Genomic DNA, 27,333 nt, shown 5'->3' with positions numbered 1-27,333 from the left:
ACACTCACATACTATAAGGATATCGGACGGCTCAAAAAATGTATTAATGAAACATGGGAAATGTTCAGAACAATGCCTACTAGAGTTACTGTTTTTCAAAATGAGTTGACATATAGCTACAGGAGGAATGAAAATTTGAAGAATATCTTGGAGAGAAAGAACCATCAAGAGGGAGGAGAAACAGTTTCCAACAAAAAGGGCACTTTTAGATGTATGAGATGTCCACAGTGCCCCTTTATAGCAGGAGAAAAGGAACTGAAAATTCCAAGTTTGAGGATGATATTGAGGGCAAAATAATACAGTAGTTGCTATACCAAGGGGGTTGTATATTTGGTATACTGCACATTTTGCTGGGGATATTACATTGGCAAAACTGAACAACATTTAAGAAAGAGAATTTACGAACATATCAGGGATATTAACTGGAAAAATGAAAACAATGCCCTTTATAGACACTCACTTATATGTCAAGAAGCAAACTTCAAGTTTTGGGTTCTTGAGGAAGTGGAACACTTTGAAAGAGGAGGTGATTGGGAGACCAAATTAGAATACAGGGAAATGATTTGGCAGTTGAAATTGGATGCCTGTAGTGGCAAGGGTTTGAATGACCACATTTCTATTACACCAGCCCTCAAAATATTATCAGAAGATCCAAAAAGACACAAGACCTAAGGTTGTTTATATCTTATATTTTACGAGTGTATATTTTTAATTTTTAATTTTCATGAGTTTTTAACAATTTATGTATATATATATATATATATATATATATATATATATATATATATATATAAATATATATATATATATGTATACATATATATATTTTGTCCTAAGATTTTTACAATCAAAAATATATTTTAAAATTTTTTTTACCAGTATATTTATAATTATTGTTATTCAAGGATATATATTCACATACCAATACATAAGGCCCTTGTACAATTCATACTTATATATTCACAATCTATTTACAGATACGTATTTATATTTATATTTATACTTATATTTATATCCATTCATGTCATTTATTATATATTATACATATTTAATTCACCTCTTACATATATTTTATATATTTTGTATACCTTTTATATACATATTTGATATTGGACAATTCCATTGTCCCGAAGTATTTTCACATTTTAACAGGTTTAATTGACAGTGTTAGGTGATGTTTTTCCAGATGTTGCCCAGTTGATGCTGCTTTTTTGATATTGCTTCTTTGAAGCTGCTTCTCTGATGCTGTTCATTTGTATTTGTAAGCCAACTTGTATAAAGTATAAAATATTGTTAGTAGAATGATATTATTATACATTATATATGATTTATATTTGGAAGAAGTAATTCTCTATATATTTAGGGATTATTTAATATTTCAATATTTTAATATTTTAAGCATATTAGCATATGAATATGAGGAGATATGTAAAAAGTACTTGCTACAACATGGAAGAAAGCATGTATGTTACCCTTACACAACTAACTTTTAATTTGAAGTTGCACACTCAAGCATGTTTTTTAAGTAATGAAATGTCCAATATTTATATACTACCTAACATATTTTATATATATTTATACATTTTTTAATCCCCTCCTTCCAGTTGGTATATAGGAAGTATATACCTCTTATGTTTTGAAAAGAATCCTAATCAATATGGCCAGCCAATGAGTTTGTTCAATGTCAATGTTAATGTTTTATTTGACTGACACTTAATAGTTTTAATTGCTTCCAATTGTTTCCTCTGATTTTGTATAAAAGGAATGGTAAAAATACTGTTAATTGATTCTGATGAGGTCTCCGGTATGGAGATGAAAGCACTAAATCCAGTTCTTTTTTTGCACTTGTTCAAAGTTAGTTAATAATAAAGAGTCTAGATTTTGGAATTCTGGATGTGATTATTGCTGAAACGAACACTTTGATATTGGAAGACAGCCTTTATTGTAATCGAACCGCCTATACTGAAAACTGTAACTGTGATGGAATGAGCTTTGTACTCATTATGATATACTGAAAAATGTAACTGTGATGGAATGAGCTTTGTACTCATTATCAACCAATAAACCACTTCCAAGCTGATAACTAGTCCCCGCCACTCACAAAAAGATGTAAATGGTATATAAATGGTTACCACCACTCAAGCCAATCTTGTCACCACACTTTATTAAGTAAAATCCACTTCAATCCATAACAAAAAAGTCAAGCGCTTTCGTCAAATAGACTTCCTCAGAACAATAAATATTTAACATCACTCTGCTTTTATACCCTTAGAATTAATCAACCAACCAATTAATAAGCCATTTAAAGCTACAAGAACACAATACAAATAACTTATGTATATGTGCTCATTTAAATACTTTTAAATACATTTAGTAAACACCATAAAAATATATAAAAAATGTATAAAAATGTATAAAAGTGTGAAACTTAAAAGTACAAAGGATTGAAATCAATAAGTGTTTAATACTTTAAAATATGTACCTATTATTTTTTATTTTTTATTTTATTCTGTTGGCTCTATATCTCAACTCAGGTTTAATACTAATGGCATCATTGATGCCCGGAAATTCACCTGCGTTGACCATAAGTTGCCACCTAGTTTCTGCCCTAAGCAACTTATTGGTCCAATCCCCTCCTCTAAAATCCTTACTATTTCCAAAATGCCAAACTTGAAACCATGAGTGGGATTATTTTTGATATGTTTATATAGGGCATTTCTCTCATCCATTTTTATAATAATATAACAGTGTTCATAAATCCTACGGTTCAACCTTCTTTCTGTTTTTCCAATGTAAAAACATTGGCATACCATACAAAGTGCTAAATAGACTAACCCTGTTGTAGTGCAAGAACCAGAAACCAAGTTTACCTCAATCCTAAAAGGGCCCAATCTCACCTTGGGGGTCTCCAAAATATATTTACATTGTTCGCAGGCTCCACATTTATGTGTACCCTCCTTTCTTTTCCTTCCTTGATGACCATGTTCCAAAATGTTCTTTAAATTTTTGTTTACTTTATAAGTAAATAAAGGTTCAGTACCCAATACTCCTAATACTTCCTTATTCCCCTTAAACATAACCCAATTATTCTTAATAATCTTCTTTACTTCTTCAGATGTTTCCCCGTAAGTGAGGACCATAGCCTGGGTAAAGTCCTTCATTTCTTTGGAATCTCTTCTCGTAACTTTCTCACCCATTCCCAATAAGGGAATATATCTGTGGTTCCATTCACTCATAACCTGATTCCTAATTTCTTCCAAGAGGTCCAATGGATACCCCCTGTTTAGGAACATATCCATAACCAATCTAGTTTCTTCTTCTACGTATTCCATCTTGGAACACATCCTTACCACCCTCACCATTTGTCCTTTGACAATATTTCGTTTAATTTACGGGGGGTGGTTACTTGAGTATTCCAGGTAATCATTGGAAAACGTAGGTTTCCTATAAATTCGAGATTGGAATGTGTTAGTTTCAGGGTCCCTGGAGAGTTTGACATCTAGGAAGGAAATCTCATTTGTGTTACCATTGCCTGTGAACTTAAAATTGTCACAAACTTGGTTAATATATTCCATAAAAAATGGAAGGACTCTAGGTTCTTCCATAAAATAAATAGATCATCCAAAAACCTATAATATAAATGCCAATCATTTTTATATATCGAATTTAAAACATATTTTTTCTCCCACTGATACATCACTAAATTTGCAAAAATGTGGGGCACAACTACTACCCATGGCCACACCATTAATTTGTCTATAAAATTCTCCTTGAAATGTAAAAAAAATGTTCCTTAAAACTATTTCCATGAGTTCTATTATGAAATTGATAGTACTCCCCCTTAAATTGGTTTGACTCACCAAGTTTTCACAAAAAAATTCCAACCCTATCTCATGCGGGATGGAGGTGAAAAGATCAACTACATCAATTGAGGAAAAATACATCTCATTACTAAAAAATTCATTTTTCACTTTTCTCAAAAAATCCCAGGAGTCAATTAAAATATGTTCAGTAGGTGTTAAAGCCTGTCTTACAATCTGATCAATATAAATACCAATAGTATAAGTAACACTGTTATGGGCAGATATAATAAGCCTATAAGGAGGATCCTTCATGTCCTTATGTGTTTTTGGAATACCAAATACTATAGGTATTACAGGATGTTCAACATTGAGGAAGTTGTATTCTTTCTCATTAATGACTCCTTGAAATAAGGAGTCTTCCAACAAAAATTTTATTTTCCTAAAACATATGTTGATTTCATTTCTAGAAGTTATTTCATACTTAGACCCATCATTCAACATACTAGTAATTTTATTATTATAATCTTCTACGCTAGTGATGACCATACCCACCCTTATCGGGTTTCATAAACCGAGCATTTGGATTGTCACGTAATTCAAACATTAATTTTCTTTCTTTAAATGAAAGATTATGTTTCCTATTTTTACTAGTCTGTAACAATTTGTATATCTCTTGAGTACAAACATTTTCAAAGGAGTTTAAAATAGGTATTAAAGGGGGGTTATAACAACTTCTCTTGTAAATAATAGATTTTGTGTTCTCAACCTGATTAGGTTTTTCTTGATTTAAAATTTTCAAATTCAATTTCCTTATAAAAATCTTAAAATTTATTAAGGTTTTACTGCAGTCTTCCCTAGTAGAGGGTACAAACTTCATACCCTTCATGAATAGATTAAATAATTCTTTGTTAAGGGGAAACTGTGCATAATTATAAATTTTAAACCCTTTGTACGAATAAACAATACCATCACTGCTAAAAATATCCACATCTTGGTTTTTATTACCATAAGTGTGGGAACCTAGTTGTAGCTGTTTTTCCTCCTGAAGGACGGGTTCCTGTATCTCTGTCTGGCCCCCTCCCCCCTCGATTCTGAAAAATCTTTTCCTTGTCTTGTTTGATTTTTAACCATTTATATACCATTTACATCTTTTCGTGAGTGGCGGGGACTAGTTATCAGTTTGGAATTGGTTTATTGGTTGATTTGGTGTGTTTTCTGCTTTCCCATCCGTGGTTTTTCTTTGTACTCATTATGATATACTAAAAACCGTAACTGTGATGGAATGAGCTTTGTACTCGTTATGATATACTGAAAACTGTAACTGTGATGGAATGAGCTTTGTACTCATTATGATATACTAAAAAACGTAACTGTGATGGAATGAGCTTTGTAGTCATTATGACATACTGAAAATCGTAACTGTGACGGAATGAGCTTTGTACTCATTATGATATACTAAAAACCGCAACTGTGATGGAATGTGCTTTGTACTCATTATGATATACTGAAAACCATAACTGTGATGGAATGAGCTTTGTACTCATGATATACTGAAAACCGTAACTGTGATGGAATGAGCTTTTTACTCATTATGATATACTAAAAACCGTAACTGTGATGGAATGAGCATTGTACTCCTTATAATATACTAAAAACAGTAGCTGTGATGGAATGAGCTTTGTACTAATTATGATATACTAAAAACCATAACTGTGATGGAATGAGCTTTGTACTCATTATGATATACTGAAAACTGTAACTGTGATGGAATGAGCTTTGTACTCATTATGATATACTGAAAAATGTAACTGTGATGGAATGAGCTTTGTACTCATTATCAACCAATAAACCACTTCCAAGCTGATAACTAGTCCCCGCCACTCACAAAAAGATGTAAATGGTATATAAATGGTTACCACCACTCAAGCCAATCTTGTCACCACACTTTATTAAGTAAAATCCACTTCAATCCATAACAAAAAAGTCAAGCGCTTTCGTCAAATAGACTTCCTCAGAACAATAAATATTTAACATCACTCTGCTTTTATACCCTTAGAATTAATCAACCAACCAATTAATAAGCCATTTAAAGCTACAAGAACACAATACAAATAACTTATGTATATGTGCTCATTTAAATACTTTTAAATACATTTAGTAAACACCATAAAAATATATAAAAAATGTATAAAAATGTATAAAAGTGTGAAACTTAAAAGTACAAAGGATTGAAATCAATAAGTGTTTAATACTTTAAAATATGTACCTATTATTTTTTATTTTTTATTTTATTCTGTTGGCTCTATATCTCAACTCAGGTTTAATACTAATGGCATCATTGATGCCCGGAAATTCACCTGCGTTGACCATAAGTTGCCACCTAGTTTCTGCCCTAAGCAACTTATTGGTCCAATCCCCTCCTCTAAAATCCTTACTATTTCCAAAATGCCAAACTTGAAACCATGAGTGGGATTATTTTTGATATGTTTATATAGGGCATTTCTCTCATCCATTTTTATAATAATATAACAGTGTTCATAAATCCTACGGTTCAACCTTCTTTCTGTTTTTCCAATGTAAAAACATTGGCATACCATACAAAGTGCTAAATAGACTAACCCTGTTGTAGTGCAAGAACCAGAAACCAAGTTTACCTCAATCCTAAAAGGGCCCAATCTCACCTTGGGGGTCTCCAAAATATATTTACATTGTTCGCAGGCTCCACATTTATGTGTACCCTCCTTTCTTTTCCTTCCTTGATGACCATGTTCCAAAATGTTCTTTAAATTTTTGTTTACTTTATAAGTAAATAAAGGTTCAGTACCCAATACTCCTAATACTTCCTTATTCCCCTTAAACATAACCCAATTATTCTTAATAATCTTCTTTACTTCTTCAGATGTTTCCCCGTAAGTGAGGACCATAGCCTGGGTAAAGTCCTTCATTTCTTTGGAATCTCTTCTCGTAACTTTCTCACCCATTCCCAATAAGGGAATATATCTGTGGTTCCATTCACTCATAACCTGATTCCTAATTTCTTCCAAGAGGTCCAATGGATACCCCCTGTTTAGGAACATATCCATAACCAATCTAGTTTCTTCTTCTACGTATTCCATCTTGGAACACATCCTTACCACCCTCACCATTTGTCCTTTGACAATATTTCGTTTAATTTACGGGGGGTGGTTACTTGAGTATTCCAGGTAATCATTGGAAAACGTAGGTTTCCTATAAATTCGAGATTGGAATGTGTTAGTTTCAGGGTCCCTGGAGAGTTTGACATCTAGGAAGGAAATCTCATTTGTGTTACCATTGCCTGTGAACTTAAAATTGTCACAAACTTGGTTAATATATTCCATAAAAAATGGAAGGACTCTAGGTTCTTCCATAAAATAAATAGATCATCCAAAAACCTATAATATAAATGCCAATCATTTTTATATATCGAATTTAAAACATATTTTTTCTCCCACTGATACATCACTAAATTTGCAAAAATGTGGGGCACAACTACTACCCATGGCCACACCATTAATTTGTCTATAAAATTCTCCTTGAAATGTAAAAAAAATGTTCCTTAAAACTATTTCCATGAGTTCTATTATGAAATTGATAGTACTCCCCCTTAAATTGGTTTGACTCACCAAGTTTTCACAAAAAAATTCCAACCCTATCTCATGCGGGATGGAGGTGAAAAGATCAACTACATCAATTGAGGAAAAATACATCTCATTACTAAAAAATTCATTTTTCACTTTTCTCAAAAAATCCCAGGAGTCAATTAAAATATGTTCAGTAGGTGTTAAAGCCTGTCTTACAATCTGATCAATATAAATACCAATAGTATAAGTAACACTGTTATGGGCAGATATAATAAGCCTATAAGGAGGATCCTTCATGTCCTTATGTGTTTTTGGAATACCAAATACTATAGGTATTACAGGATGTTCAACATTGAGGAAGTTGTATTCTTTCTCATTAATGACTCCTTGAAATAAGGAGTCTTCCAACAAAAATTTTATTTTCCTAAAACATATGTTGATTTCATTTCTAGAAGTTATTTCATACTTAGACCCATCATTCAACATACTAGTAATTTTATTATTATAATCTTCTACGCTAGTGATGACCATACCCCCACCCTTATCGGGTTTCATAAACCGAGCATTTGGATTGTCACGTAATTCAAACATTAATTTTCTTTCTTTAAATGAAAGATTATGTTTCCTATTTTTACTAGTCTGTAACAATTTGTATATCTCTTGAGTACAAACATTTTCAAAGGAGTTTAAAATAGGTATTAAAGGGGGGTTATAACAACTTCTCTTGTAAATAATAGATTTTGTGTTCTCAACCTGATTAGGTTTTTCTTGATTTAAAATTTTCAAATTCAATTTCCTTATAAAAATCTTAAAATTTATTAAGGTTTTACTGCAGTCTTCCCTAGTAGAGGGTACAAACTTCATACCCTTCATGAATAGATTAAATAATTCTTTGTTAAGGAAACTGTGCATAATTATAAATTTTAAACCCTTTATGCGAATAAACAATACCATCACTGCTAAAAATATCCACATCTTGGTTTTTATTACCATAAGTGTGGGAACCTAGTTGTAGCTGTTTTTCCTCCTGAAGGACGGGTTCCTGTATCTCTGTCTGGCCCCTCCCTCGATTCTGAAAAATCTTTTCCTTGTCTTGTTTGATTTTTAACCATTTATATACCATTTACATCTTTTCGTGAGTGGCGGGGACTAGTTATCAGTTTGGAATTGGTTTATTGGTTGATTTGGTGTGTTTTCTGCTTTCCCATCCGTGGTTTTTCTTTGTACTCATTATGATATACTAAAAACCGTAACTGTGATGGAATGAGCTTTGTACTCGTTATGATATACTGAAAACTGTAACTGTGATGGAATGAGCTTTGTACTCATTATGATATACTAAAAAACGTAACTGTGATGGAATGAGCTTTGTAGTCATTATGACATACTGAAAATCGTAACTGTGACGGAATGAGCTTTGTACTCATTATTATATACTAAAAACCGTAACTGTGATGGAATGTGCTTTGTACTCATTATGATATACTGAAAACCATAACTGTGATGGAATGAGGTTTGTACTCATGATATACTGAAAAACGTAACTGTGATGGAATGAGCTTTTTACTCGTTATGATATACTAAAAATGTAACTGTGATGGAATGAGCTTTGTACTCCTTATAATATACTGAAAACAGTAGCTGTGATGGAATGAGCTTTGTACTCATTATGATATACTGAAAACCGTAACTGTGATGGAATGAGCTTTGTACTCATTATGATATACTGAAAACCGTAACCGTGATGGAATGAGCTTTGCACTCATTATGATATACTAAAAACCGTAACTGTGATGGAATGAGCTTTGTACTCATTATGATATACTGAAAACCGTAACTGTGATGGAATGAGCTTTGTACTCATTATGATATACTGAAAACTGTAAGTGTGATGGCATGATCTTTGTACTCATTATGATATACTGAAAACCGTAACTGTGATGGAATGAGCTTTGTACTCATTATGATATACTGAAAACTGTAACTGTGATGGAAAGAGCTTTGTACTCATTATGATATACTAAAAACCGTAACTGTGATGGAATGTGCTTTGTACTCATTATACTATACTAAAAACCGTAACTGTGATGGAATGAGCTTTGTACTCATTATGATATACTGAAAACCGTAACTGTGATGGAATGAGCTTTGTACTCATTATGATATACTGAAAACTGTAAGTGTGATGGCATGATCTTTGTACTCATTATGATATACTAAAAACCGTAACTGTGATGGAATGAGCTTTGTACTCATTATGATATACTGAAAACCGTAACTGTGATGGAATGAGCTTTGTACTCATTATGATATACTGAAAACTGTAACTGTGATGGAAAGAGCTTTGTACTCATTATGATATACTAAAAACCGTAACTGTGATGGAATGTGCTTTGTACTCATTATACTATACTAAAAACCGTAACTGTGATGGAATGAGCTTTGTACTCGTTATGATATACTGAAAACTGTAACTGTGATGGAATGAGCTTTGTACTCATTATGATATACTAAAAAACGTAACTGTGATGGAATGAGCTTTGTAGTCATTATGACATACTGAAAATCGTAACTGTGACGGAATGAGCTTTGTACTCATTATGATATACTAAAAACCGCAACTGTGATGGAATGTGCTTTGTACTCATTATGATATACTGAAAACCATAACTGTGATGGAATGAGCTTTGTACTCATGATATACTGAAAACCGTAACTGTGATGGAATGAGCTTTTTACTCATTATGATATACTGAAAACCGTAACTGTGATGGAATGAGCTTTTTACTCATTATGATATACTAAAAACCGTAACTGTGATGGAATGAGCTTTGTACTCATTATGATATACTGAAAACTGTAAGTGTGATGGCATGATCTTTGTACTCATTATGATATACTAAAAACCGTAACTGTGATGGAATGAGCTTTGTACTCATTATGATATACTGAAAACTGTAAGTGCGATGGCATGAGCTTTGTACTCATTATGACATACTGAAAACTGTAACTGTGATGGAATGAGCTTTGTACTCATTATGATATACTAAAAACCGTAACTGTGATGGAATGAGCTTTGTACTCATTATGATATACTGAAAACTGTAAGTGTGATGGCATGATCTTTGTACTCATTATGATATACTGAAAACCGTAACTGTGATGGAATGAGCTTTGTACTCATTATGATATACTGAAAACTGTAACTGTGATGGAAAGAGCTTTGTACTCATTATGATATACTAAAAACCGTAACTGTGATGGAATGTGCTTTGTACTCATTATGATATACTGAAAACTGTAACTGTGATGGAATGAGCTTTGTACTCATTATGATATACTAAAAACTGTAACTGTGATGGAATGTGCTTTGTACTCATTATGATATACTGAAAACTGTAACTGTGATGGAATGAGCTTTGTACTCATTATGATATACTAAAAACTGTAACTGTGATGGAATGAGCTTTGTACTCATTATGATATACTGAAAACCGTAACTGTGATGGAATGAGCTTTGTACTCATTATGATATACTGAAAACTGTAACTGTGATGGAATGAGCTTTGTACTCATTATGATATACTAAAAACTGTAACTGTGATGGAATGAGCTTTGTACTCATTATGATATATTGAAAACCGTAACTGTGATGGAATGAGCTTTGTACTCATTATGATATACTGAAAACTGTAAGTGTGATGGCATGATCTTTGTACTCATTATGATATACTGAAAACCGTAACTGTGATGGAATGAGCTTTGTACTCATTATGATATACTGAAAACCGTAACTGTGATGGAATGATCTTTGTACTCATTATGATATACTGAAAACCGTAACTGTGATGGAATGAGCTTTGTACTCATTATGATATACTGAAAACCGTAACCGTGATGGAATGAGCTTTGCACTCATTATGATATACTAAAAACCGTAACTGTGATGGAATGAGCTTTGTACTCATTATGATATACTAAAAACCGTAACTGTGATGGAATGAGCTTTGTACTCATTATGATATACTGAAAACTGTAAGTGTGATGGCATGAGCTTTGTACTCATTATGATATACTGAAAACCGTAACTGTGATGGAATGAGCTTTGTACTCATTATGATATACTGAAAACTGTAACTGTGATGGAATGAACTTTGTACTCATTATGATATACTGAAAACCGTAACTGTGACGAAATGAGCTTTGTACTCATTATGATATACTGAAAACCGTAACTGTGATGGAATGAGCTTTGTACTCATTAAGATATACTGAAAACCATAACTGTGATGGAATGAGCTGTGTACTCATTATACTATACTGAAAACCGTAACTGTGATGGAATGAGCTTTGTACTCATTATGATATACTGAAAACCATAACTGTGATGGAATGAGCTTTGTACTCATTATGACATACTGAAAACTGTAACTGTGATGGAATGAGCTTTGTACTCATTATGATATACTGAAAACTGCAACTGTGATGGAATGAGCTTTGTACTCATTATGATATACTGAAAACCGTAACTGTGGATGGAACAATGTACAGTATTTACACTATGGTGGTGTTGTTGGTACATGAGAAGGAAAACAATCAGAACTGTATCATGGAATACAAAGAAAGGTGCCGTGCATTTATTTATTTATTTTACATTTGTTGACCAGGAAAGTCTGACTGAGCCAGAGCTCTTTTTCATCACAGTCCTGGGGAGAAAAGCACCATAAGAATACAATAAGAACAAGCTAAACTTATACAAACAAGTTTAAGAACTTTAATATGGTAATTCTAGTGTAGACAATACCTAAACATTAACAAAGTCAAAAGAAAAGAAACAACAGAAATGAAAAACAAATGTTTAAGAACTGAAACAGTAACACTGTCTAAAGAGGTTATTACAGAGAAAGGGAAGGGAAAAAGAAGGGCGGGGCTAATAGGATGAAGGAAGAAGGAAGGAGTAAGATAAAGTAAAGTGTAGAGATGAACTGGGGCCAGGGAAAGGAAGTGGAGGGAAAGAGGTACGTTAGTTGGATGTTTACAATCAGGGAGGATCAGAGCAATGGCAGACCCATTGTTGTCTGAGGTATTGTTTTATGGCCAACTTGAATCATTTGGGATGCTTCACATTTCTGAATTTGGGGGAGAAGAATGGTAGCTGGATATGTTTTGACCTGATTTAGATTTGGGTTTATTAATGTCTAATTGATCAAGGGATGAAGTCCTGAGATTTCTTGTAGGAGAGTAGTGAGAGATGAGAGAAGACAGGGCTGGAAATAGGTGGGCTGATACAAAACTGAGCGTATGGTCTGGAACTGTGACAGCACAGGTAGGTGGGATAGTTCTAGGCAGTTTAAATGTTTCAGGGATAGACAGTGGTGGGATTTATAGGTTTGTTGAGCAGCAAATCTAGCTATACTGTGGTGTGTTGACTCAAGCTTGGATAGTAGATAAGAGCATTATCCTCATGAAAAAAATGTTCTGATTGTAACTGCACATGACATGTAACAAAAATGAGAAGTTATGTACCTACCATAACGTTCCATGTTAGTTGTCTTCTCTCGCCTTCTTTCTTGCTGGATGGGTTCGGAGCCGATCCTCGGCTCCGACTCGGCCACTTACTAAAGCTCAAGAGCTAATTTTACCGGCTCGAGGCAACCCTATATCCCATGATGCAAGGCGATGACTACCCAGATCTCATTTGGTAGCTAAGGAAATTATGCAAAATATTCCTCCAACTGGAGAGGAGGAGGAAGAGGTAATAATAATAATAATAATAATAATCCCCCCAAAAAGATCAACCTGATCTAGTGACACTAGAAAGCTGATTAGTTGGAAAAATAGGATCAAGACTCTTAAGGGAAGAGGAACAATCTTCTCGGTCTGACCAGGCTAGGGGGATGGTGGGCGGGACGCAAGAAAGAAGGCGAGAGAAGACAACTAACATGGAACATTATGGTAGGTACATAACTTCTCAATGTTAAGTTGTCAATCTCGCCTTCATTCTTGCTGGATGGGACCCCGTCCCTAGCACCTCTATCCTGGGTGGCTCAATGGAACAGACTCTTGAGAACGGTGGAACCAAAATTCGCTCTGTCTCTGGAGGCCAAGTCTAATTTGTAATGTGAAACAAAGGTATGAGGAGAGGCCCATGTGGCTGCTGCACAAATAGTGTCTATTGGAAGTCTAGCCTGAAAAGCTGTAGATGTAGCTAGAGCTCTGGTAGAATGGGCTTTTGGCCTAGAAATCAACTCTTTACCTCTGAGCTGATAAATGCAAGTAATCACAGAAGACAGCCATCTAGATAGAGTTACCTTGAATACTGGAAGGCCTTTCCTGTTCTCTGCATAGGATAAAAACAGTTGATCAGATTTCCTAAAATGTTTGGTTCTGTCCAGATAAAATCTGAGTTGGCGGTGAACATCGAGATAATGTAGTTTTTGTTCCGCTCTGTTAGAATAATTTGGGAAAAAAACTGGAAGATCAATAGATTGATTTAAGTTCGTCTGCGATGCCACTTTGGGTAAGAAAGACGGATTAGTCTTTAGAGAAACTCTGTCTTTGTGGAAGATTAAGTAGGGAGGACGAATGCAGAGGGCATGAAGCTCAGATACTCTCCTGGCAGAAGTAATGGCGACTAAAAAGAGTGTCTTCCAAGAAAGAAATTTCAATGAACAGGTAGCCGCAGGTTCGAAAGGGGGAAGAATCAAGGATGTTAAAATTAAATTTAGATCCCACTGTGGTGGGGGGTCTCTAATCGGAGGTTTAAGTAAAAATATACCTCTAAGGAATGCCTTGCAAAGTTTATGTGACTTGATGTTGTGGTCCAACAAGCCTATATGAAAATTTGAAATGGCTGCCAGCTGAAATTTTACTGTGGAGGAAGAAGATCCTGAATGAAAAATCTCGGCTAGGAAGTCCAAGACCGAATGGATCGGAGCAGTAAAGGGATCTATATTCCTAGCTTTTGCCCAGAAGGAGAAACGTTGCCATTTACTAGTGTAAATCCTTCTGGTGGAAGATTTAAGGGAAGCTACTATGATATCCCGGACGGGATTAGAAATCATAGGAAGTCTGGCTAGGGATGGAAGTGGAGCAATCAAGCAGTGAGGTTGAGAGAAGGTATGAACTGGTGCAGCTGCCCCGACTGGTGGGTCAGAAGATCTGGAACCGGGTCCAGATGCCATGGCTGTACCAAGAGATAACGATGTAGGAATGGAAACCATATCTGTCGAGGCCAATAAGGGGCAATGAGAATCAACTTGGCTCTCAAGGCGGTTGCTTTCTGAATTACTTGTGGTATCAGAGGGAAAGAAGGAAAGGCATAAAGAAGTCCCCGGGGCCAATCTTGGATTAGAGCGTCTCTGGGGGGATGGCCTGGAAGGGGGAAGAGAGAGAAGAAGTCGAGGCATTTGCTGTTTTGAGGGGTAGCAAAAAGATCGTAGCAAGGAAGGCCCCACTTCTGAAAAATCTCTTCCGTCACAGATTGTTTGAGAGACCACTCGTGAGGCATGAGAATAGCTCTGCTCAACCTGTCCGCTATGATGTTGGATTTCCCGGGGATATGCATTGCTATCAGAAACCGCTGAGAAGAGATTGCCCACTGCCAAAGTCTGAGTGCCTCTCGACACAGTGGATAGGACTTGGTTCCGCCCTGCTTGTTGATATACCACATTACGGACATATTGTCCATTTGGACTGCAATAGTTCCCAGGGGAAGAGAGTCATGAAGGGCTTGCAACGTTAAAAGCACTGCTCTCATCTCCAGGACATTTATGTGCAGGTGGCATTCAAAAGGTTGCCAAGTGCCATGGACCATCCTGCTCTTATAATGCCCCCCCCCCACCTGATCAGGGAGGCGTCCGATGTAACTGTGGCGACCGGGGCGGGAGGAACAAAGGGTCTGCCCTGATGGACTTGAGGGGACAATATCCACCAGGTCAGATGCCTTTTGCAAATTGGAGTTATTATGATCCTGTGACACATGGGAAGTTGTTGAAAGGACCATTGGGTGAACAGCATCCATTGTAGGAGACGCATGTAAAAGCGGGCAAGGGGAAGAAGTGTTATGGTGGCCGCCATAAGACCCAATACTTTCAGAGCAAATCTGGCCTGAATTTTGTTGCTGAGAAGAATCACATGGATGTGGTTTTGAATATCCAAGATCCTTTGGTCTGTTAACTTTGCTGAAAGTTGTATGGTGTCCAATTTGGCGCCTATAAAGGTAATAGATTGACAAGGCGACAAGGCAGATTTTTCGAAATTTATAGAAATCCCTAGCCCTCTGCAAATGTGAATGGTGTAATCTCTGGCTTGGAGATGTTGATGCCTGGTGGTGGCAGTGAGGAGCCAGTCGTCTAGATATGGAAACACCTGGAATCCTTGACGTCTCAGGTGAGCCGTAACCACTGCCATACATTTGGTGAACACTCTGGGGCTGTAGTGAGTCCAAATGGCAGGGCTCTGAATTGGAAGTGACTGGCCCCAGCCGAAGCGGAGAAACCTTCTGGAGCGCCTGTGAATTTTTATGTGATAGTACGCATCCTGAAGGTCCACCGAGCACATCCAATTGTCCTTGCCCAGAAAGGGTAGAATGGACTGAAGCGTGACCACCCGGAATCTTGTTTTCTTTACAAACTTGTTTAGTTTGCTGAGATCTAATATTGGTCTCCAGTGCCCTGTCTTTTGGTACTAAAAAGAACCTTGAGTAGATTCCGGATCCTATTTGGTCTGCTGGGACTGGCTGGATGGCTCTTTTTGCTAGCAGTTTTGATATCTCTGGTACTGCTAGTTCCCTTAGACCGGGTGGAACGTCTGGAAGGGTTCCCTTTTGCTGAACTGGGGTTTGAATAAAGGGAATTTTGTAACCCTCGGATATAATTGACTGTACCCATTTGTCTTGAGAAAGGGAAAGCCAGGCTTTTGGGTACAGTGATAATCTTCCCCCGACTGCCTCCGAAGGTGGACAATCGGGCAACATCTCAGGGATGCTGGAAGGGTTTGTCAGAGAGAGGCTCCCTGCTACGCTGATTCTGCGGACCCCCTCTGCCTCTAGGGTGGCGTCTGTTGTTGTTACCCCCTCTGCCTCTGGGGGTAAACTGACCTCGTGCGTCAGGCGTGACTCCTTGAGATTTGTGGAACCACATTTTCCCTCCCTTCTGACCTTTAGGGTAAGGTCTTGAAGGGGTGGAGAAACAGACTCCTACGGCAGAAAGAGTCTTGCCATCTTGTTCGCATCTAGTCAAGGTGACTTTCACTTGAGGTCCGAACAAGGTCGAACCATCAAAAGGAGAGTTTGTGAAGGACGCCTTGAAGGGGTCTGCAAAATTACAAAGCCGCACCCAGGATTGATGCCTTAAAGCCACTCCTGTGCCTGCGGCCCTACTCGCTCCATCGGCTGCATATGAAATGAGCCGCATGGAGGAGTTAACAATAGAGTTTAGGATTCCTAGCTGTGAGTTAATTTTATCCTGGGACCCAGCAGCTGACGGATCCTGTAAAACTTCTCCCAACTCTTTAAGAACATCTCTTTGAAGGCGGGTGAAGTGACACAAGTAGTTCACCGACCGCATGGCAAAGGTCGCTGAAGAAAAAATCCACTTGCCGTACCTATCCATAGTCCTGGAATCCTTGTTAGGAGGATGGACAGGTACTGAAGGATCAGCTAGTTCCTTCTTGGTGGCTACAGCCACCACCATGGCATCAACTGGGGCACCTTTTGTCAAATATTGCCTATCAGGTGGGGCCGTGATGAATTTAGAAGGCCTCCGAGGAATGGGTTCCACCAAATCCGGGGCCATCCATGCCTTCCGAGCCACCACGTCCATAAGAGGGTCAAAAGGCGGAGACACCCACGAGGTGGAGGGTCGAGACCCGAACGCCTCCAGGTATACCGACTCGTGCTCGGAAGGATTAAGGGAAGGCCAGTTCCTCCTCTGCTTAAGGAGTTCAAGGATGTCTGAGAAAGAGACATCCTCAGAGGGGGACCTTGGGGATCCCGACTCATCCAAGTCAGTATCGGATGTAATAGACTCGGGGGAGTCTAGATGTTTCCTCTTACATGTCCTCTTATGCGGAGGTTCACCTGACGGGTCAGGAGAAGCCTCGGAAGAGGAAGATATTCCCAGTGGGGAAACCTGAGGCATTGGATCTCTGGGTCCGGGAGCAAGAGAGTGGGAAGAGACGTCAGCAGGCACTGTAGTGGGAGGAGCTGATGAAACTGACCGTTGACTACGCCCTGGGGCTAGTACACTCCTCATCACCTCGAAGGCTCCCCCGTCAGAGAGGCCAGAAGGCTGCCGCTCCGAAGAGATAGGAACCCCAGGCCACACCGACAAGGACGGCTCTGAGGCCGATGTCGGGGCTGAGCTCACCAGCGCCGAAGCTCCGAGAGGGAGAATGGGGTCAGACAAGGGTCCGATGCCACTCGCCCCCTTGGAGCCGACGAGAGAGACCAGAAGCCCGGATCCCTCAAATGAAGGCCTCAAGGAGGAAATCGGAGCAGAGGACGACGGAGCCGAAGGGGGGGGGGTGGTATCGGCTCCGAAGTCACAACAGTCACGGCTCCGAGGAGCTCCGGCTCCGAGCTCTGTAAGAGAGTCGAAGGAGGAATGTTAGGTGGATGTGTGATAGCTACCGTCTGTTGAGACGGGCTATGGAGCATTTGGGCCAATGCCTGAGACTTTAATAGTCTACTCACCACTCTCTCAAGGTCATGGTCGGACAGCCTGGACGACCGAGAAGACCGGCTCCGATGGCTCCGCTCCAAGAGCAGGGGTGATCTCGGAGCCGAATGTATCGACTCCAACGAAGGGGATCTTGATCTCTTTTTTGAGATAGGTGGAGCCGAAGGAGCTGAGGATACATCGGCTCCAGCCGGAGCCGACACTGAGTGCCCAGATTTAGCAGCATCGGTGCCGAATGGAGCCGATACTGTAGCTTGTGACACAGAAGGATCAGCTCCAGCCAGAGCCGATCTTGTCACAGAAGGCAAACCAGTAGCCGATGGCTTAGGACTTGGAGCCGAAGGCTTAACTGGTTTCGAGGGCTTCCCCGGAGCTGACTTAGTCGGGGAGCTCTCAGGCTTTAATAAGCCCCTCAGTATTAATTTATTTCTGTGCTCCTGCAGGACTCTTGGGCTGAAGGCATGACAGATAGCACAAGAGTCCTGCAGGTGCAGAGGTCCCAGACAGTAAACACAAGAAGTGTGACCGTCTGTCAGAGACATCTTCTGACAGCACGAGTCACACGTCTTGAAGCCTGAGACCTTTGTGTCCTTCGACATAACTGTGTCGAGGAACCACTAAGTGACAAAAAACACAGACATACACACAATAAACACCCAATCCAATAATAAAAAATTTAAACAGGGATACAAACACACTCAAACACCACACAGAATCCCTGACAAAAAATTAGGAAAGGGGGAGGCTTAAGGCCTAACTTAGGGGAAGGGATAAATAACTAGAAAAATAGGGAACACTAACGGGAATAGGGTTAAACTAATCGTTAAGAGTTTACACAACAACAGTAGTGACTAAAACTAAAGGGGTGAGACTAAAAGTCTGAATTTTGAAAAACTTACCAGGAGCCGGTAAAAAAAGCACCTTGCAAGCGAAAGCGGCAAACGAGATCTGGGTAGTCATCGGCTTGCATCATGGGATATAGGGTTGCCTCGAGCCGGTAAAATTAGCTCTCGAGCTTTAGTAAGTGGCTGAGTCGGAGCCGAGGATCGGCTCCGAACCCATCCAGCAAGAATGAAGGCGAGATTGACAACTTAACATTGAGTAGGAAGCTGCTGTTGCTTACATTTTGAGATGCTCTATAAGATATATTTTATATGGCTAACATTACAGAATGAAGTAGTTGGTAATGCAAATCATTGAGAGAAGCATATGTAAATCTCTGAATGAATCTACAGAAAAAAACAAATTGGAAAATACCAAATGGTTTTACAACGGTTTATGTTCTGCATAGCAAGGGCTGGCTTCTGCATGTTTGTTTCAGCCTTGAGCACTGTGCCAGTTCTGTCACACAGAATCTGCACTTTCTGCCTTAGCGGCTCATTACTTCATTTACATATGAGCTATTTCTAAACCACAATAAGCTAGGCCTTGATACAGGTACAGATTTCTGCTGAGTCTGCATTTCCACAACTCTGTGTAATCTTAGTTAAAACTGGTGAATCAAATGCATTTGTTTTTTGCAGGTGTCTACATATGCTGACTGTGACTTGCATTACTACCAAATGTGTTAATGAGTTGTTCTCTTAACATTTAATTCCAGTGAAAATATCCTAGTATGTGAATCTTGCTTCAGGATATTTATAGTAGGATATGTATGAATTATGTGGGAGTAGTATATGGCAATGATTTCCTAATAGTCAGCTGCACTGAAATTATGTTTAATACAAAGTTGTCCCCTTCCTTACTGCATTACCTACAGTACTAGCCCACTTATGAGGTACACTTATTTCCAGCTGCTTGAAGTATTTTCTTCATCATGTCATCAAGAAAACTCCAGCAGTTCATCCATGAAAAATGGAAACAAAAACGGAGCTCAATGATTATGTTAAATGATCACATGGCTGATGGTAACTTTTTACAATATTTGGTGCTGTGTATGCTTCTTCCAAATGCATGTACATCTTGCATGGATAACAACAAACAAATCTCAATATGCTTTGTTTTCTGTAACAGATTTATTAAAAATGTTGAAAACCACATTTCCCACAGCCAGCTTAGTTCATTGTTTTTTCTGGTGTCATCCATAAATCAATTTCAGACTTACAACTTCCAAGATAACTGTTAACGTACTTTAAAACATCCATACACGTTTTCTAAATGTTTCCATTTCCAAAATAACATTACATCTCTCGTTACGAGTATACAACACTGTTGTAAATATTGTCAGTCAGGTGGCAAGTTCTAATTCTTGCCTTTAAATAACTAGAAAATAACAGAAAAATGAGGTGGAACTTGAATGTAATTCCAGAATCTACTGGCTAAAGCAACAATGAATTACTTTGTTTAAAAACATACATGCAGATTGTTAATGATTACTTACGATGACCAGCATCAGAGGTTCTTCGTAGTTTTCCACTTGGAGTTCTTGTAATTCCTAGAAAAAAAATAGATAATTATAAAGTTTCAACCAAAAGAAAAACCAAGTAATACGTAAACACAATAAAAAGAGCAGCGAAACCAGAGGTAAAATCAGAACCAAATCCGCAAAAATAACGTAATCAACAACTTTTAATTTCCGTTTTCGTCCTCAGACTTCATCAGAATATACTTCTGATGAAGTCTGAGGACGAAAACGGAAATTATAAAGTTTCACTTTACTTCAATCTAATTAAACATTTATTTCACCAAATCTCTTTCAACAGCTATAGAAGTGTCTTCCATAGCCCTTTCCAGTAGATTTTACTCCCAGTACTCCTGCAGGTAGGTTCTCTACTAAGCCTGCCCTGCCAGGATCGAACAATCCACAAAGAGAACAGCAGTGACCTGGTCTCATCAGAAATGATCAATGATGAGGCACAGGGTATGTGTAGCTGACACTCAGCTGCAGATGTCTGCAAAGAATGACATCAGGCATAGCTCACAGCAAGTATGTGCTTCAGTTTAACTACCCAACCCGTTTTCAGACATCCACAGGCATCTGGTTTCGCATGGAAGTCCTAGTCTTTTGCATACTGCCATCCTACATCAAGTGCTAGGGGACATTACTGCAAACCCTTAAGCATGCCTCCTTATGATTAGGAGTTTATCTATAACAAGTTGTAAGGGTATGAGTGGATGAAATCTTGTCCTCAGGATAAATCACTAGTTTTGGACTAATGTCAGTACATGAAATTCCATTTATGAACATCACTCAGATTTCATGTCATAAATGTCTTAAAATAGAAGGATCAGCTTAAAAGTGAGCCATAGCAAATAAGTATGTATTTCCCTACAACATATGAATATTAACTTGACTCTGGCTTCAGACGGGCACAACCTCAGAAGTCAATGGTGGCGATAAAAGTGAACAGGCTGAGAACTGGTAGCATTCATGAACTGGCCTTAGTTTGCTTGTATAGCAAATAACATGTATGCAATTGTTTGGAATGTTAACAGTCATGTAGCTCCACGTGTCTGCAGCTAAAAAGCAAGGATCTATTAAAAACTTCAAATATCCTAATCACTTCAACTTTATATCAGCTGTTTTCTCCTCACAGGGTAGTTGCAGATACAAAGATAATTAGCTATGTCACTTGATGTCTGCACTCCATCCATTTACATGCATTTGGGAAAATCTTCTTTATCTTTCAGCTGTTCCCATTCGGGGTAACCACAGAGGAATATCTGTTTCCATTTGTTCCTGTCCTCTGCATCTTGCTCTCACACTAACCACCTGCATGTCCTCTCTCACCACATCCATGAACCTTATTTTAGGCCTTCCTCTTTTCCTCTTACCTGGCAGCTCCATCCTTAGAATCCTTTTCCCAATATACCCAGCATCCCTCCTCAGCAAATGTCCAAGTCAACACAATCTTGCTCTCTGGCTTTGTCTCCAAACCATCCAACCACACATACATGCATGCACTGGGGAAAATAGTTAAGAAATGTCCATGAAAAAGAGGATCAAGGTGGCAGAGATTAAAATATATGAACAAAGATGATCTGGTTGGAATACTCAGTACTAGAGATAAAAAACTGATACAATCCACAGGAAAAAAATGCATAGTTGGATACAGGTGTGTTCTGACAAACGCAAAACAAGGGAAATGTATTTGATTTTGTTTACTGGGAAACTTTGACTGGGCAAAGCCCACTTTCACCAGAAGCCTGGGGAGAAAAGTTCCATCACAGTACATTTATAATAACAAATTAATGTCATATCTGAGAAAAACAGCAGTTACACTTTTCATAAAAAACAAACAAAAAAAAAAAAAAAACATAATTACAAGACAGGTATATGCAGTCTTCTTCTTCTGGCTTTTTCCCGTTTAGGAGTCGCCACAGCGGATCACCTGTCCGCTCATCATTGGTAGTGGGGTTTTTACGGTGTTGAGTTGCCAGCCCGGTGCCCAACCTTCCACAGAAGGCACACACATGCACGCATTCACGCCTAGGGCCAATTTAGAGTGTCATCTCCACCTACAGCATGTCTTTGGAATGTGGGAGGAAACGGGAGCACCAGGAGGAAACCCACATGACCACAGGGAGGACATGCAGACTCCGCACAGAAGGCACCCAGCCGATGGATTGATACAGTAGAAGGGAAAACGTAAATAAGTTTAGTGTTCTTATATTGCAGCAAAGAAAGGTTTGCAAGCAGTTCAAGATATGTAATGAAGTTAGTTATAAAATTATGTAGGAAGGGAGATTTTAGTATTATATAGGCTGACAAAGATTTCAAGAGATATAATGAAGTATCATCATATAGTTTTATTGTGTGGTGTTATTTGGTGCTATTCCATCAGCCAAGGCCATTTTTTTTGTTTTATAAGTTATAACATAATGTAGGAGGGGAGATATTAATAGTATATAGGAGGATTGTGGTAATAGCATATGACTGAGACAACACGGTATAGGATTAGTTCTAGTTAGGCTGCCTGTTCCAGATTAGTGTATCTGGATGGTTTATAGCTTAGATACAGAGAGAATACACAAAAGGGGTAGAGCAGTGGATGGGGGAAGTTAGAAAAGGAGAAAGCTGAGAGGTGTTGTTTAAGAGGGGGCGGAAAGGGATGCATTGATTCAAGTGCAGGTGAGAAGTCTTGTTAAGGGTGTAGTGATTCAAGTAGAAGAGAGAAAAAAGTTAATGATAAACAATAAACAGTTTGTGCTTATATATAGCATAGATATATGTATGTGTGATTGCAGTTGCATTTCTTGATAGTGCTTTCTGATAAAATGAGAAAAAATCTGTGGTATTGTACGTTGCTGGTATTTAAGTTTGTGTGCTTGCATTGTACTAAGTGTATATTTTGTCACGCTTGTGTGTATGTTACTTTTTTATTTTTATTTATTTAGATTTGTATTGCTTAATACTGATATGATGCATAGTACTACAAACAGAATTACTTTGACAGAAACCTGTTTTCAGTGGTATTGCATGATACTGATATTTATTTATTTATTTTATTATTTATTAACATTTGTTGACTAGGAAAGTCCGACTAGGTTCCACAGATCCTGTTTTCAGCGGAGGCCCGGGGAGAAACGATATTTAAGCGTTTGTGCTTGCATGCAGTATGAGTACATTTAGTAGTACTTGTAAGAACATGAAAGGGTAGTTAAGATTGCAAGGAGTCCTCTACAGCTTTAAGTTATTTGAAAATCAACCCACAAGGCATCTATACATAAAACCGACCTTTCCTATATGCTAAATGTGAGAAACAAATCAAAGAGATACCCAAGAGCACTGTTGGAAAACGGTGTCATATTTATACAGATTAAAAGCTGATAACGTACTTAATACAATATTTTATAACTCAGTAAATTATAATGAGTTCAGTGAACAGATCATTTTCCTTTCAGCTAAAAAATAATGTGCATTGATAAACTTTAATTGGACATAAATGCCTAGGGACAATTTTTCTGTTGTCAGTTGTTGCATTTCATTGTGCTGACATAAAACTTCCAAGCAATAAAGAATGACACTGTCTTGATCACATCTTGATAAGGTTTCAGGATAAATACCGAAAACGTAATTTCTTTCTAAGAAAAACATTAGTAATTTTAGTAGCCCTTTTCTGCCATTGGCCATTCTCCATATTTCTACTTCTGAATTCATAACAGTAAAATGTATGTATTGATGGCAGGTAAGGGATTATTGACATACATAATCTAGCCTCTTCTTAGACATATGTACTGGAGATCCTGTTTAGCAAACACCTAATCTCTTTTTCTGTTATTAAGAATTCCCTTATCTTTCCCATTATTTGAATTCCATTAATGTTTTTAACTACATTGCCTTTAAAGGTAGGTTGTTCCAGTAATCACCACTGGCTCTATAAAATATTGCTTTCTTATGAATTTCATGAGACGTGTCATGTATTTTGACATTGTGTCCTTTTGCACATGTGCATTGTTTTTCGAATAAGTTGTTGGCTGATAATAATAAAGAGAGTGAATGATCGTATGTATGCTCTTACACTGACATCGTTGGTGTGTAGAGGTCAAGAGAGGTCACATGACCATGTGCTTTATAATAAAGGAGGAAGCGAGGGTTGTTCCCCTCTTCCGTTTTTAACCAGACTGATTGCCTTCACGTGTGTTTATGTTCCTCTGTAAATATATGTCTAACCCGACTTTCTTACCCTTAAGATGATACCGCCAACAGGTTATGGGCCCAGGAGGGAAGTAGGAAGCTGATGGCATAGACTATGTTTCGACAGAGATGAGAAGAATTACGAGTTGTGGGAGACAAAGTTTCTGGGGCACCTGCGTTTGCTAGGGCTGAAAGACGGCATTTTTTTAAAATGTGCAGCAGGACGCAGAAGACGATGAAATGAGGAGGAAGGCGATGACAATACTGAGAAAAATGAGGAGGCATATGCAGAACTAATACAGTTCTTAGACGACAAAAGTTTGTCCCTCGTCAGACGACGGTAGAGAAGCGCTTCAGATCCTGAGAGACCATTATGCCGGGAAAGGGGAGCCATGGGTAATTAGCCTATGCACCGAATCAACAAGCCTCCCGAAGGCCATCAGTGAAAGTGTAACAGACTATGTTATTAGGGCTGAGATGGCCATTATGGCACTTAGAAATGCTGGGGAGAAGCTCAGTGATGGATTACTAATTGGATGATTCTGAAAGGGTTGCCTGAAAATTTTAAACCTCTTGCAGTACACATCACACAAGATGATGATAAGCTGAGCTTTGGTGAGTTCAAAACAAGGTAGAGAAGCTATGAACATACAGAGAAATGTAATGCCAACATAAGTAATGATAGTGTGATGAAGGCAAGTGGTCTTGGGGAAAAAGTAAAAGCAGAGATCATATGCTATAGCTGTGGCCAAAAGGGACATAAAGCATGAGAATGCCAGAGAGAATATAAAGGCCAGAGACAGTGGTGTAGTTTGTGTAAGAACTCTAGTCACAGGGACAGTAACTATAGAAGAAATAAGAAAGATAATGTGAAACAAGCAACTGACGCGGATGATCACACATTTGTTTAAAGAACAAATGAGCATCAAATTCGTGAATTAAAACAGAAGGGATTAATGGTGGACACTGGTGCCACGTCACACGTAATTAACGACCTGAAAAAGTTTAAATGCTTTGATACAACTTTCCAACTGGAGGAACACATTGTGGAATTAGCTGATGAAACGAGAACCTGTGGGGCCGCACAGAAGACGGGTAATGCAGAGGTATGGCTGCTAAACACAGAGGGGCACAAAGTAAAGGTGATGATATATCCTGACGTATCCACAAAGCATTTTTTCTGTTAAGGCAGCAATGTCCAAAGGGGCCTCTATCAACTTTAAACAAGGCCAGGACCAACTCATCTATAAAAACGGTACCAGGTTTGACATAACTGAGTATTATAGACTCTATTATTTAGATACATATGATGAAGAAAACGATAGTGAGATACATTGCGATGCATCTCAGAGCTGTTATGACATTCAAGCATGGCATAAAATGCTTGGTCACTGTAATTTCGAAGATGTGTCAGAATTAGAAAAGGTTGTAAAAGGAATGAAAATTAAAGGTAAAGCTGAAAGACCTAACCTAGATTGTAAAACCTGTACGCAAGGGAAATTTGTCCAGAGCAGAAACAGAGAACCAGATGCAAGAGCAAAAACTGTTTGAACTAGTTCCATACTGATTTGGCAGGCCCGATTGAGCCAGTAGCAAAAGATGGATTTAAGTACACTTTAGCATTTACTGATGACTACTCAGGTGTAATATTTGTCTACTTTCTGAAAGCCAAGAGTGATACTTGAAAAGTTTATTGCAGATTCAGCCCATTATGGAAGGGTAAAGTGTATCAGATCAGATAATGGCACTGAGTTCATGTCGAAAGACTCTCAGTCACTACTGAGTAAAAATGTTATAAGACATGAAACATCAGCACCTTACTCACCCCATCAGAATGAGATGGCAGAGAAAAATTGGAGAACACTGTTCAAAATGGCAAGGTGTATGTTGATAGAGAGTGACTTACCTAAAGAGTTGTGGACATATGCAGTAATGGCTGTTGCTTTTATTCGCAACAGATGTTATAACAGGCATGTGGGGCAGACCCCATTCTTTATGCTAACAGGAAAGAAACCTGATCTTTCAAGGATGAGAGAATTTGGATCAGTGTGTTATGCATACAGACAAGATAAAAAGAAGTTAGACCCAAGGTGTGATAAGGAGATCTTTGTCAGATATGATAAAAACAGCTCATTGTATCTGGTCTATTATCCTGACACAAGAAGGGTCCTTAGACACAGGTTAGTCAAGTTCATTACTAAGAATGTAGCTGAATGCCAGATTCAGACAGACCCAGAAGAGATAGATGAAGATCTTAATACCAGAAGAAGTGTGCATGTTAAGTCAGAATCAAAAGCTGACAGTCAAGACACAATAGTAAGGCAAGAAGAGGAAAGGCAGGATACACACTACTCTAAAAGAGAGAGAAAACCACCTGCATTCTTGAAAGACTATGAGTGTAAAGTTGAAAACAACAATTATGTGACAATTAATGTTGACTATTGTTACTGATTAATATGTAACACACCGCAGAGCTTTAAAGAAACCATGACTTTGTCTAACTCGGAAAAGTGAGTCAAAGCTATGAAGGAGAAATTTAAGTCTTTAGAGGAAAACAACACATTTACACTCACCACACTGCTGGAAGATAAAAATGCAGTGGGGGGTAGGTGTTTTTTCATGGTAAAAGACAATGCAGATAATGCTAAGACTTACAAAGCTAGATATGT

At 38.0% G+C, this 27,333-nt stretch overlaps 1 protein-coding gene across 1 annotated transcript in view; it reads right to left on the bottom strand.

Annotated features, from left to right (window-relative positions):
• The window catches only part of SEPTIN9 (septin 9), a 2,307,078-nt gene that overhangs the window by 1,665,681 nt on the left and 614,064 nt on the right, over positions 1-27,333 (bottom strand). The window contains exon 2 of the mRNA XM_044085002.1: positions 20,468-20,521. Within this exon, the coding sequence (XP_043940937.1) occupies positions 20,468-20,521 (54 nt within the window). The remainder of the gene's footprint in view (positions 1-20,467; positions 20,522-27,333) is intronic.

Source organism: Protopterus annectens, chromosome 10.part0 (assembly GCF_019279795.1).
Source record: "Protopterus annectens isolate FY-2018-M chromosome 10.part0, PAN1.0, whole genome shotgun sequence".
Classification (NCBI taxonomy): Eukaryota; Metazoa; Chordata; order Ceratodontiformes; family Protopteridae; genus Protopterus; species Protopterus annectens.
Note: the sequence above shows the minus strand (reverse complement) of the source record. Positions and strands in the feature narration are given on the sequence as shown.